We start from the raw sequence: 15,575 nt of genomic DNA, 5'->3' as shown, positions 1-15,575 counted from the left end.
CGCCGCTGTCTGAGTAGCGTGATTTTCTCGAGTGCTATTATCACTCCGGTAGTACGTCACAATGATGTCATATGACGTCATGTCGACCGGGAAGCTTGCACTCGCAAGTTCTAACATAGGGCCTCTGGGCAGTAAACGATAGTGGCGAACCTGGCGGAAAAAATACGTACTAAACTGCGCAGCGCATTTTGACGTTTACCATTTTTTACAAACTATCAAATATCACAATACAATGATAACAACGCGTCTTCCTTACGCCTGAAGAATAATATTGGCGAGACAGTCAGCACTATTACGTATGAACAGTGTTATTATCGCGATAATTTAATTTACACACTACTGGTGCCAGTACATCCATGCAATAATAAAATTTAGGCAATGAATGATTCATTACAGTTGTGAAATTGATTCGTTATTATTATTGTATTATTTTTTATTATCGATTGGGACATTTTACAGTGTATTTTGATAGATGGTTTTTAATAATCAGCAAAAATTTCGTCATATACAAACAATGACTGGTGGATAATGGAATAACGCAATAATTATTAATTTACCTTATCACGGTTATCACTTATCTGTATTAAATTACCTAATAAACTTTACGATAATAAAAAAAACATTAATTAATTGTTGTAATTATTATATTTTGTAGACTAGATTGAATATAATATTATATAAGTAATATAAAAGAATTGAAAATGTAGCAGTCTGTATTGAAAGTACAAAACTTGGAAAATTCTTATGAGTATTCATTTTAAAAAAAATCATAGAAAAAATCTTGAATAGAGTATAACTCGAATTTTCGAATAATAATAATATAATATTTAATCAACTATTTTTTTATTCAACGAATAATTTCTTATAACAACACAAGAAGTACCATTCTTATTACTGAAAATACACAATTTTGAATATCCAATAGAAAAAATCTTTTTGAAAAAAGTAAAGAATCGAACCTGCATCTCTCGGGTACCGCGCCTATGCACATAGACCACATTTCAAAAAGATTTTTTCTATTGGTTATAATATATTTTCTCAGAAAGGTTTTCAAGACTATGTATTTTCAATAATTAGAATGTTATATTCTTAAATCTTGTGAATAATTCGTTGAATAAAAAAAATCTTCTTCTTTCTTAACGCCCCACATGCTCAGCGTAGGTCAAAATGGAACTTTTATGGTATTTTCAGAGCATAACCTTGGACATTCCTTAAACGTTGTAGATAATCTATTTATATAATTTTGAATATTTTTAATTTTTATTATCCTTTATATTAGGCGGGGTTTAATTGAATTTTAAAAACTAACAAACAAACACATTGTAGTGTTAGTTTAATAAAAACAAATACATGTGACAGACAAAGTTTAGTGTGCACTATTCATGCCGGATCTTAACAGCCTACCTCTACCCTTCGCCGCTGGTACTTTCATGTTATAACTATGTGTTAGTCGTACAAAATAAACATTGAAAAGTGAGCTAATGTATGATATATTATTATTGTCGCTCTATCAGGAATTTATTTTATCGGCTTATCACTTATCAATCCCTGATGTACACATAACAGAATGATTGAAGTATTTTACCTCGTATAAAATATTTACAATCACCTTTATAGATAAATAATGTATCGCGACTAACTTATTCTCTTTTATTTGTCAATTCTTTACGTCGTAGTCCTACTATGGTGTAGGTCAGGGATGACGAACCTATGGCACGCGAGATGATTTTTCAACATTTCCATGGTTACTTTCTTCGGTTTTTAATAGTATTTACCAACCGATGCGCAAACGGAAACAACGAAATTCATGCATAAATGACAGATCGGATTGTGTAAAAAATAGCGGGCGGACAGTCTTCAAGCATAAGCATAACGTTTAATTTAAATTGCATGGGTTGGTCCTTAGGTTTTGTGTCACAGATAATATTATCGCACTGACCTCACCAGGCGGCGGGGGAAGCCACGCCGCCAACCTCTGATTTTGACCGATTTACAATCATTATACAATGTTTGAGACCACTGTAGGCGAGAGAATGTCTGATCTTATCGGAGCGATTCTGACGTCACTTTGTGCGTATAGAACCAAACTAAGTAATACTTATGAAGTCTATTATAGTTTTTGAACTTTTTAAATAGAATTCTTATAACTATTTTTCCCTATGAAAAACTGTTTGGCACGCCAGCAATAAAAAAAATCGGTGTGTGTACTTATGTACGCGCGTTAGAAGTTATACTTCTTTGCCGTAACAAAACAAAACTTGTGATAAACTAGATTATTCGACTAGCTCTTAATAATCGTGTTAAATTACACACTCAAGAAAAGGGACCGCTTATTGGAACGCTCTTGGTTTATTTCTATACACTTAACTTATATTACTAAATTATAGAATTATTTATCGTTGCTTTTATTTTTATAGTAACAACTGCCAATATGACGTTTAATAGTTTGTTTACGTAAGGAATTGCAAATGGCCGACAATAATAAATTCGCTGCCTAGCAACGGAACAATTCTAAACTATAATATTATACTGTATAATCGTCACTACTGCAGTATCATTCTATGACGTAATGGTTGTACGTTCGGCTGATAACCGAACAATCTTTGGTTCGAATCCAATCGAGTGTGTTTTTTTGTGTGAAAAAATAAATTATGTGTTACATGTCAAACGCCAAAAAATACACTCTGATCTGATTTTCCAAACGCGCCTAAAGAAGCATACCTTGGCACATGCACGTAAAAAGGTTCCCAAACCCTCGCGTAGGTACCATATTATTATGATGTGTTTATAATTCGTTATCAGTTCGATATGAATCGACATTCTGGGTCGTATTACAAAAGATGAAAGGAACCTGAATATTTTTAAAGGAAGATATGGAGAAGAATGGTCTTAGGGGTAGATATGCATCGTTCATGTACGACTGACTTAAGAGATATGAGCCAGATGCTACCCGCGAGACAGTCGTACACCTTTTTCATTCGAGAACGCTCTGGAATCCGACCAATATGAGTTTACGTATTATGTATATTATTGTATTTTGATATTATTAAAACGTTTTTATTAGCTCGTATTCTTGTTTGTCCGGTGGTTGTTTGTCCAGTACAAATCTTGCAATCAATTTTTAACTAACTTCCCGACTAGCTAGACATTTGAAACTTTTAGACTTTAACGAACACGATGCCAATGCAGTCTTTTAATACCTTTAGCCATCTTTAAGCAGAATTGAATTCGTTTTCAGTTAATTCTGTTTTGTATGGAAAGTTATTTCAAAAAAATCCGTAAAACGTAAAAGACTATTATTGGTTGCTAAGGGGGTGGTCCTAGCAACTAAATTATTAATATATACGATGGAAATCAAAATGAAATGTCAAAATGACATTTCAGTATTATATATATGTTTTTTGTTTGTTTTTTATTTACTTCATATCAAGTCCAAGTTTGAGCATATTGGGCATAATAATTCAACAGAAAATTTCAAAACGTTGTATATAACAAGTTCTTTTTATCTTGTAATTATTAATAAATAACTTGGTTAATTTCATATGTATTTATGACTTCTTTACGTATATATTTGTTATTGCATATTAAATTCAATGCTTAGCGGGTTAGAAAGTTCTTTGAAAACGCTTAACAAGTCAGAGCGTTCTTTGTGAACGTGAAAAAATGACATGGTCAACCAGAACGAGACACTAAATGTAATTAAAGTGAAGAGTCATTTCCCATAACTACTTCAGAGTCGTACGCGATGAAGTTAGCAAAAGGCTTTTCCGAACCCCCGCTCCCATCCCTTATGGTGTGACGTCATAAATAGATGACTCTTACGGTCTTTAAGCCACAAGTTTTAAGGGCGCCTTACGTCCATTGCTCTACGGTTTACGCCCGTGTAAATGATGTGAAGACGAGGCGGGTAGGAATGGGTAAAACAAGATACTAGCAAAATCAACATAATATATTTTTTTCCTTTTAACTACACAAGTTTATATATCTAATTTATGAGCTTGATAAAAAAGGACGTTTTATTATGATAAAGTCGATTCCTTATTTACCATAAATCATTTCGATCTGTAGACAACAGCTAACGTCAAAATGTAAAATACCTGTGATTAAATTATGATACGTCAAAAGTTGCTAATTTCTGTTAATTTATATAATTACAGTTTTACTAAGTTTTCTTAGCTCGTTCACTCGATAAATCCAAACAATTGAAATAATGATAGCATTCTCCAGTTAGTCTAATAATATAATTTACAGGGACAAATTAAAAGTTAAAATATATATAAAACACTAAAGCGCGAATCAAATTGAGGTGCATGTCGCCTACTGTCACGCTGTCGCGGTGACAAATTTAATCTGTGGTTTCGTCATGAAGAGTGCTAACTATAATCTATTAGTAATTTGAATAACTATTAATTATTCATGATAATTTCAATTAATTTTAACAGTTTCTACGAGTGCGTACGTTAAAATTATTTGCGACATGACATCCATAGATAATATTTTGAACAGAACCCAACCTGCAGACCATAGATAATAGACAAAATTCTTATAGAAAATACATTGTGCCAACCGGTAAAAACAAAAAAAAATTACATGACAATTGACATGACAGTCGAAAAGTGTAGGCACGTAGAAGATGATAAAAACATTCATTGAGTCATGCAGGTGTCGACGCAATGCAGTTCAACGTCATTGTCGTTATGGTGATATCGTCAGATTTTGCCAACTGACAATGCTAGTCATCAGTCTGATAACATTTTAAACACCAAGAAAAGCGACATTACACACTCTTTTCCCGTAGCGGCAGCTTACTGTGACGTCACGTGATAATCAGCGACATGTACCATAATATAATTTGCGCTTTACACTTCTCCTGTACCCAGCTCATATTTAAAATAAATTTAAAAATAAATAAAGTAAAATTACCATTTAGACGGCGTCTTCTGAACTGAAACCATCCCTCGGACCGATTCATTAACTCCATTTTGCAGAAAACACACACACTAACTTGTCAACCAAATTTGTAATCACTATTAATTATTATTTATATTTTGGTCATCCATATTTACGACATAAATTATCCCCCACTTCATTTGATGCATCGTAAGCTATATAAGTCACAAGTTTTCATTAATAAAATTTTTTACCATTGATAAACAGAAAACAAGCCGTTAATCCTATTACGTCGGTGCGTCATTCAATAACGTCCAAAAAGCGTATTAATGAAAGTGAAAACCTTCAAGTTTTTGACCCAATACGCGACTTCGGTATGTCCTCTAATCCAGTTATAAGATGAAATTATGATTATGTTACAAATTATGATACGAATAATGAGGGTTAACATTTTTTCTTATATCGAAATCCCGGGATTGGATTTAAGATCATGTGGGTGAATTCTATACACAGAGCGGCTATCGACGGTAGGTTATCATATGTATCTATTGAGGTGGTTAATTGTTACAATAAGTTAACCGTATAAACTGTCAAAAATTTCTGTTTGTTTTGTTTTAACAAAATGTTTTAACAGCCCTTCACTTGGCTGTGTTAACTTTTAGAGTGAGATAGACAGTTTAGACGGCTAACGTATTGTAACAATTATAAAAGGTAGGTACCTCAATATATAAATATGGTAAACTACCGTCGATAGCCGCCTTATGTATTGAATAGAACCAATGGAACTCTACGGATTAACTCTAAAAAATAATGTGAATGAAAACGAATGAGCTGTATTATTTCACGGTTGTATAGTTATATACCATTACGCAGATAACTTCAAAAATATACCGTAAGGTAAAACCAGAGTCGCTAAAACTATTCATTATTGTTCATTAATTTATTCAAATAAATTACAAAATTGAAATCGTCAGAAGACATGTTGTGAAGGTGTTCATGGAAAATGATAATATGATCGGAACAATTAAAAAAAAAATGTTTGTATTTAACTGAATCAATATGTATGGGCATTTAAAACTTGCAATAATAATGTTATCAACACAAATGTTAATAATTTACCGATGTTGTTCAAATAATATTACGACCACATTAAAACCACACTTTGGATTAATACGATAAGAATAATAATTAACTTAACCACGAACATTATTATCTTCTCCAATAGTGGTTTTGAAACTGTGGTACGCGAAATATTGAAAATAGTAAACGGTTAAGCTATTTTTTTCCAAGAGTAAAATGAATAATTAAAACTACTAAGTAGTAGATAAAACTGATTAAAATTCCTCATCTACTTTCTTTATAAAATCGTTACGAATGTCTATTTATTTCATTCGACAGTGTGGCGGCGCCCAGTAGTTGTACCATTCCCTAATATTCACACGTAAATTCCCAATAACGATTTTGTTAACTTCTTATTCAATTTATTTGAAAAAAAGGCACAATTTAAATTACATTAGATCAGCTTTAATAATTACATGTTATTACACAATTCAAAACTGATTTTAATGTTGCCTATTTTTTATGTTGTTATAGAACGAATGCGACAAAAAAATTTCGGGATACTACACTTGCGATATATCCAATGAAAAATTCTATTATATTTTTATATATATATATATATATATATATATGCACTTATATTTTTTTTATTATTTTCAATTAAGTACAATGTTTTTTTCACTGTTTTCATTGTATGTAATCGTTTTCTATAATATATTATTTTTCATATCATGTTGTGTACGCTTTGAACTTAAACTTCATAATGGCCATTTTTTATGTAAGTATTATTAATAAATAATAACCATGTCCGTCCTTTTTCGTACAAAGTGGTTGTTAGTAATTTTGAACAATCAAAAACACCCAGCCTTTACGACTTCTATTGCTGCTAAACATTAACTGGTAGTACTTAAAGGAACTGGACCGATTATACGATAGGTTTATAATACTGGACCTATGACTTGTGCAGTCTCATCCTTACGTCAACTGAACGAAAATCTATGGTAGATACTGTAATGTTTAGTCTGCACAGTTTTTGAAACAGTGAATTTCCTACCGGGAAATACTTCTATAAAATATATTGTTTATATTATAAAACATTTTCTTCAGTAAATAAACAATTAAATAAATAATTTAATATTCAGATGGCAGAAGGGCAGAAGCAATTGATTTAATTTTAAAGATTTCTTCAATCAAAGTTTTTAATAATATATAAATTTTCAATGCGACAATCGAGGACACATCTGTTAGTGTAATACAAATCAAAAATGCCACAACGTTTTTGAGTCAGGCACACGCGCAAGGAGTGTGGATTCGCACCATGCACGGATAGAAAAGGCTACGCCAAAAGACATTGCCGATTTTATACAGAGGAAGATCGGTACAATTTGGTAAAAACTGTACATTTTGAAAATGTCTTTATTTAAATACTCAATGGGAAAATTAACATTTTTCTACCAATCCAATACATGACAAAATGGGACATTTAACACAATTTCAAAAACAATTTGTTGGTAAAAGAACCAATTTGCCTTATTCAAATATCCGAGTTAAACTGAATGCGAATATTTTTTTCTCAAACTAGACAAACATCACACAAACAAGTTAAATAATACTAAAACCAAAAAATACCTACTTAACGGGCGTGGAGTAACAGGTAACCGATCTCGAGTGTGGAATAATATGAGATAAACTTAATTACGTGTAAAAAAATACGCTTGTCCTTCGTTCTGACAGATGCTCTCGGTTTATGCGCCGACGCTCATTCAATATTGGTGTATTTGAAGGTTGCAACACACACTGTTGCTCGTCTATAATGTGTAATTCATATTCGTAAGACACACACATTAAAAACACTGCGTCATAGTGTAGTGTGTTGCGGTATAGCCTATCGAAATTCTATTTATTAATCTGTTCTGTCACTAAAACATTGGGTATAACACACAAATATTTTGTTTGCTGTACTAAATTAAAATTTTTGTTCTAAACATTCTTGAAATTGACAGATGGACCCTTCTGCCCGTGTCCAGAAATTTGTACGTATACAGTTCGCCGTATCACCCTTCACCGTGAAATGTTGTATCAGAAATACATGGTCGTATATTAAAAACCGTCAAACCTCTTTGGGTCGTATAAATAGTACTGAGATAAAAATTCATGTATAAATAAAACACGGTTCTTGTCGGTTTACAGGAAGACAACGGCAAACAAATTTTGAAAATAGCCGATATACTGAATTATTTGTTAGGTTAGGTTAGGTTTTCATTCTTACATTTCTCACCCAAATACGAGGGAAAGACAGTAGAAAATATGTAAGTATGTAATTAAATTAGAAATATTTATTAATTAATTAGAATTCTCTCCGATAAGGTCACGGCGAACTGTGCTACGGTGAAATGTAATACGTACACTTTACATGTAACCCCCTTCTGCCATATGAATGGATTCGTAATACTATAGAATATAGGGTATTACCAAATTCTGGGTATACAAAGATAATGAACTATTTTTCTTACGAATGCATTTAAAAATCCACATTAAATCTAAACTTCTTGTTTACGCTTTGATTAATATAAAATGCAATAGAACATTAAACTACTAACATGTATGTATACCAGTAGCGAAGGGTGGAGGTAGGGTATTAAGATTCGCTATAAATATTGCACATTAAACTTTGTTAATCATACGTATTTGTTTTTATTTAACTAAGACTACAATTTACAGAATTATGGTGTTGGTTAGTTTTTAAAAATCAATTAAACTCTGCCTATACCAAAACATAATAGTTTTGGTATATTTTTGGCGATACTACGAAATTGTGCACACTTTTTCATTCATACTTATTTGTTTTATATTGTTGGTTCATTTTTTTTAAATTCATAAAGCCCTGCCTAACCAAACTATACTAGATAAGTACAAATATTATTCTTTCTATAAAATATCAAAAGTTATGTAAGTGTGCTTTAATTGCATATTTTAGATACCTATGTTAAAGATAGACGAGTATTTTTTGACTATTATCTATTATGGCTTGGTTTCGCAGGGTTTAATTGAATTTTAAAAATTTACCACCATCTGTAAATTGTAGTCTTATTTCATTGAAAACAAATACGTATGACTGACAAAGTTTAATGTACACCTTTTATGGCAGATCTTAACAGCCTACCTCCACGCTTCGCCACCGATGTATACAACATTTTCATTTTAAATAATATCAACTACTGGCTTTAATCATGTTTAACACTCGGCACAATTCCTTTACTTACAATATACGTATAATTCGTGGTTATCTCATATTACACGTATTACACAATATTAAAACACTATGATAAACAAAAGTAACGCAAGATCACTTAATTGCTATGAAACAAACGCGCACTTCGCATCGTAAACAAAACATAATGTCACACTGCCCGAGAATTAAAAATGGCCGCGTTTAAAATAAGTTTTCATCATCGCCATTATATAATATATATTTATATACCAACGAGACAAAATGATCGAGGGGAATTCGCTATTCAACTCACTGTCCACTGGCAACACTGTTATTTTAAATCGGACAGGGAAAATCAGATGTAGATTTTTTATGACAGTTTTTCTTATGAATCACGTTAATAAGTGGTCGACAGACGGTTGCCGCGAGAGTGCCCCAAGTACGCTGTATTGAATTATGAAGCCGTACATAATCCTAAACATTGGATTACTGGGCAGAACGTGGATAAGTAGGTACGGAGGTACTTATTAGTGTGAAGAAAGACACGGTGATTGAGAAGACTTCAGGTCTACCAGGAAATTTATATTGATAATATTTAGTAATTGTTTTTTGGCAAATGGAGATAACCGGAATCCAGGACAATAACCCCCTGTATCAAAAACTCCTCATAAAAAAAACAATTATTAATAATTATAGAAAATAATAGTTTTAAAATGAATTTGACAAACTAAAAAAATATTTTACACATCAAAAGATGGATACTAATTATATATTATACTAACATCTAATATGCACACTTTAGAGGGGGAATAAATATTAATCACTAAAACATTGAAATCTTTAACAGAAACTGTAATTAAAATTCCATCAAGTACCTTCGGTCTATAGTATTAATATTAGAAACTGTAACTAGTTTAATATTATCATTTAAAATTATAATCAGTATGAAAAAATATTAATGAAGTAAAAAAAATCAGTTCACCTTGTGCTACAGAAACGTGCATCAGATTTTCATGGACTTCTAATGTTCTAATCTAAATTTTTTTAAATTTAATTAATGTACTTATAAATCCTTCTTTATAGTTTTTTTATTTAATCTACTGATATTTCAAATGGGAGAAGTTAATTAATTGTCTGGGATTGTTTATATATCCAATATGTCCAATGGGTAATTGTTCTGCCACCGGATAACCGCCCAGATTCTGGGCTACCATACGAGTCAAATGTCAATTTGGCTGGACATGATGGAAAACTTTTTCAGTCTGACCTTGTAAATTAGTCTACAGTATCTCCACGTCGCTGTGAATAGCAGTATGTTAACCAATTTAACCACATCCGACGGTAATGTCCTATAATGCGTACGGAAAGGGAATAATTACTCTAGTGTGTCAAATCATTAGGTGGTTGCCACAAAGACCAACTTTAGTGCCTCGTCATGAAATGTAGCGTCATACGGCGAGCGAGAAGATCTCTTCACTTAGTCAGCTATTTGGTTTATATTCTTTCATATTTATTTTTCTATTTTTTCTATTATTCCCCTTCCTCCTCCCTCACATGAGGATTTTTAACTAATACACCACAATCCAAGCACACTTCAGTATGTGCCGATCGAAGTCTTTGATAGTTGATCCTGAGACATCGTAGGTCGAAAAACTGCAGACGCTCCACATCACCTATGTAGGGCTCGCGATACGCTCCTTATGACCACCGGTTATAGTACGGGGTTAGTCGAATGTTGAATTTTAATATGTAGGTGTAGGATTTGATAATTCTATAAAGTAATTCGCTATTACTATAGTAAAATTTAAAGTTGAAGAAAAAATCAAATAGGTAGGTACTTGCTTTTCCCGCCAAGTCTCCACATTCATTAAACGGGCTTATACCGTGGTTTAACGAACGATAGGTGACCTTCATAGTTGTGTCTCAAAAGCAACGTTCTAAAACCTTAGTTGGCGTGTGTGCAGCTCAAAGTCTGATTTAATAACTGATTCTGATTAAATCAACCGTAGATGAGAGACCTTCTTGAATACTGAATTTTTTTCCTTCATAGAAACCGATTTGCAATGGCCAACCTGTCAAACAGCGGGTTGAACCGGCTGAAATAGCTCTTCCCTTTTAACTAGGATGATATAGAGAAAAGGTGTAATCAGTATCCTGCAATGACATATAATCAAATATGATATTCTGTTGGAGCATTAGGCGAAGGTGACAGGCTCCGAAGAAGATCGCGTTTGTTTCTATGAGTAAGGTCCTTAAGCAGTGACATGCTGTTTACATTTGATCATGGTATGTGACAACCAACTCCTAATATACCAAATCTATTATATAATTTAATATAATTAAAATTATCATTTTGCACGCTGACTGGCTCGGAGACACAACCACGAACTGAGAAGTCCAATAGTATTGACCTGGAGTTAATTTTATTATCTCAAAGCACCACTTTATGTTTCGTAGATCAGATGTGTCTGTCTGCCCATGGAAGAGGAGGCCCGGCCCATCACGTCTACCCGGAAGACGCCAAAGAGCAATCAAATACATACCGCACAAGTGCCGTCAAAAATACTTTGAAATATTGATACTTTTGGACCGATACTTCGATACCCAGTATCAACACTTTATTGTCGATATCGGATAATTTGATACTTCTTCCCATTGGCTTGGCATTGACCATGAATTAGAATATATTATGCAATGTTTAGCCATTATTTTCAGCCAGACGGAGTATATTAAGTAGAAAGTTTTTTTTAAATATTCTTTATTCGTTGTTCGCCAACAAATATAAAATAATATATCTATCAGTAATTCATTTGACAGTTGTTTTGAGTCGATGAGACAAAAATGATCCAAACACGCAGTGTGATCAGCATGGCCCCCACAAGGGGGGGGGGTGGTGGTAGGGCTCTAGCCTGGGGGCCCGGGCTTAGAGGGGGCCATGGCGGGTCAACCAGTAAAGTGAGAAAAACACATAGGTACAACAAATTTGCTCTAATAATGATTATTCACATTCAAAAATTTGTGACTGTCCGGTGTAATTTGATGTGATAATATGATGATTGACATAATTAAATGATAGACTATGTTTCCTAACATTCCTAACAAAATAGCTTTTTATCCAATATGACGAAGGGTTGCATGTTTCTTGGCTACCACAAAAGGAAGTCGCGATCAGTGCTTTATATTATGCCAAGTGCCAACAACTCAATAAATCAGCTTGATGTATTTAAAAATCGCTAAAAATACACGGAATATCCTTAACCCTGGGGTTCCGTGGAAACCACTTGAGGAACACTACTGTAGAAAATCACACTACCCTTAACCTTAGCGATAGGTAGGGGGGCCCGCCATAGATCCAGGCCTGGGGGCCCGCTTTAGGATGTGGGGGCCATGGTGATCAGTAACACGAACTATTTTTTTTAATGCATAACGAAATAAATACCCGCCATGTGTATATACTTATAGATATGCAGGGCCGCCTTCCATGACGCTTAAAACGTGTCTGAAAGAAAAGATTTTACGTGCTCTCTCTACTATCCCGATAAGGAGCTGCGCGGGACTGATGCCTGAAATTGGGTGAGATTAGGCCAATACCATTTTCAAACTTTTTGTACCGAATTCATTTGAATAAATTTTGTTAAATATAAATCTCGCATGACTATATAAATGTTGTATTATTGTATGATGAATCGTTACTGCAATTTTATAGTGTTTAAAAAGAGTCGATATTTCGGTATTGTTTTCTTCCAAAACGGTACCGAGTATTGATACTTTTTCTTTCGACATGACAACTCTAACTGCACACATTTAAAAGTTAATTTACCATGACCACAGTAATGAGAAACCTAGTTGTACTGTTTTTTGTCATTTGAAAATCTTATTTTTTACGACAGAAAATTAATATTATTTCAGTGGAGTTTCAACCAGGCAATATGAACGAATACTTATTTTCAAATAATCAAAATCCTCAAAATATTTTTTTTCCTTTGAACATATGGACATGTCATCGACATAATATGGATACGGCACACTGTTTTATAGAAAATAACAATTACATACATATATACATTTTAACTACATATTAGATATTTCCGTGGTGCAGTGCGTAAGGCGCTGGCCTTTCATCCGGGAGCTCCGGGTTCGACCCGGTGAGGACACGATACATATTAATTATGTGATTTTCTCAATGTCTGGGCGTTTGTGATTGCTAAACTACACTACTGCCATTGGGCCTCCAGGCTTGTTTTAAAAATAGTTATGTAAGTATGTATATATATATTTATATTACCTATTATAAATTTAAAAAAATTCTATTGTATACGTATTTTTTAAAATACCTATAGTCCTATAATATGCAGAAATCTGTAGACGCGTTAGCAGAATATGATAACAATGCTGTAAAAACAAGAACGCAAATTTCTAATAAGCAGACTTATTATAATGTATGTATAACGGACAACAGAATTAATTAATGTTTAACCACATCCATCTATTTACAAAATAATTAAGTTTATATGTGCAAATACAGATGTATATGAGCACGGTCGCTTACCAGAGCACAGGCACGTACTATCGAAAGAAATATTATCTATACATTTTGACGTTCTTACCAGGGCACTTCTATTATTCAGGTGTTGTTACAAGATTGTTATAATTATTATACAGTTGGGTAGGTGAGTATTAAAATGGGATCGTTTATATGAGCAAAAATAGGTGTATATGAGCACGGTCGCTTACCAGAACATAGGCACGTCATATCGAAAGAAATAGTATCTATACATTTTGACGTTCCTACCAGGGCATTTGTATTATTCAGATGTTGTTACAATATTGTTATAATTATTCTACAGTTGGGTAATAAAGTATTAAAATGGGATCTTTTTGTGAGTAAATACTGATTGAATTCATATGCACCCTGTACAATAAATAATAAGATATTGCGGTGACCGCCGAGCGGGTTTTAAGATACCCACATGAAAATCGATAGTAAATAATTAACACACTTGTTAGCAGCTACCTAAAGAACTATGTACCTACCTGGAAAATGAATATATACGTATATTTTCCCGGTATGAACTGGCGTCCGGTACCTAATCAATTGATTGCATTAGACCACAACAAACCATATTGAATATGATTATATTATGTAAATAGCAATTAATGACGTATCATAAAGCATTAATTTATTAAAGCGATTCCCTTGTTTTTAGCCGTTTGCAAGAAAACATGTATATTCCAAGTACGATTAAATCCAGAGGGTTGGAGCGGACCATTTTTTGAGTTAAAAAGTTTTAATAAGTATTATATGTATACAGATAATAAAAACAATTTAAAAAAATTGAAATAAGGTTTCTTATTCGTCCTTTTCATTATTAATTCAAACAAAATGTCCTACATCAAATCGTCAGTCATTGTCTGCCTCTTCTGTCAAAAAGGGAGGTTGAGGCAGTGTTGTCGTATTTCAAACAAATCCAGTGTTGCAAAGTGTCAACTATAATATTTTCATTGGATTTTACGACGAAAATTTAATAATTAAAAAAACATCCGCAGTGGAGCACTACAGATTTTCGGTGCTACGGGTAAAACCCCATTGCTCCGTGCTCCTGCTCCGAGCTCCGCTCCAACGCTCTGATTAAATCAAACAAACTGTCACGTATTAGTTACGTTGTTTTAGTATGGCAGTCTTTGGTGTAATATTAAAAAAAAAAAAAAACAAGATGTGACACAGCAGTTAAGTCATATTTGTGGTGTGTCGCTTTTATTAGGAAAGGTTGAGAAACTCTGCATTAATGAATATAACACACCCGTGCTTCAAAACATCCGTTTTAATTCCGAATTGTATTAAGTATTAGAAACTATAATTATTTCCCGTGTCAATTACATAATGCTTAATTGAGTTGTTTGCTACTTTAAATTATGTAGTAGATTGACTGCTAGCATATAATGGTGAATTCTAATGTATGATATAATAAACTACTTATTTCTTTTATACAACGAATAATTCACAAGATTTTGAGATGTAACATTCCATATATTGAACATACATAACTTGAACTAAATATTTGGCGAGAGCCGGGCGTAGGTTAGTAATTAAGGTAATTAATATTCCTTGATTTAATACACAAAAACCGATAGTCAATAAAAACGCAATTTGATAAGCATTTCATGTATGATCTACTAGTTTAAATTGTCGTAGTTAGATAGGAGGCTCGTAGCATAACTTTTGGTTGATACACAGTTGACGCGATACCAGTAGGTATACGGGTTCAAATCCCGTCGAGCCTCGTATTTTTTTTCAAATATGATTTTTTTTAGTGGGTAGGTATATATCTGAGGTGTTTTCAAGTTATATATGTCCAATGTATTATGGAATGTTACATTCTCAAAATCTTGTGAATTATTCTTTGAATAAAAGAAA

General features: G+C 32.9%; 1 protein-coding gene across 5 annotated transcripts in view; it reads right to left on the bottom strand.

Moving 5' to 3' along the window:
• The window catches only part of ATP8A (ATPase phospholipid transporting 8A1), a 213,671-nt gene that overhangs the window by 90,356 nt on the left and 107,740 nt on the right, over positions 1-15,575 (bottom strand). Inside the window, exons 1-2 of one of the 5 annotated variants that reach the window (XM_085959250.1) lie at positions 9,213-9,380; positions 4,924-5,105 (exon numbers count right to left, since the gene is read on the bottom strand). The exons of the other annotated variants lie outside the window; for them this stretch is intronic. Of the exons in view, the coding sequence (XP_085815376.1) occupies positions 4,924-4,981 (58 nt within the window). The 5' untranslated portion in view covers positions 4,982-5,105; positions 9,213-9,380. Of the gene's footprint in view, positions 1-4,923; positions 5,106-9,212; positions 9,381-15,575 lie in introns of those variants that run through there. 5 annotated transcript variants of the gene reach the window in all.

This window comes from Rhyacophila brunnea, unplaced genomic scaffold (assembly GCF_057557595.1).
Source record: "Rhyacophila brunnea isolate RB1 unplaced genomic scaffold, BYU_Rbru_1.0 scaffold_8, whole genome shotgun sequence".
Lineage (NCBI taxonomy): Eukaryota > Metazoa > Arthropoda > Insecta > Trichoptera > Rhyacophilidae > Rhyacophila > Rhyacophila brunnea.
Note: the sequence above shows the minus strand (reverse complement) of the source record. Positions and strands in the feature narration are given on the sequence as shown.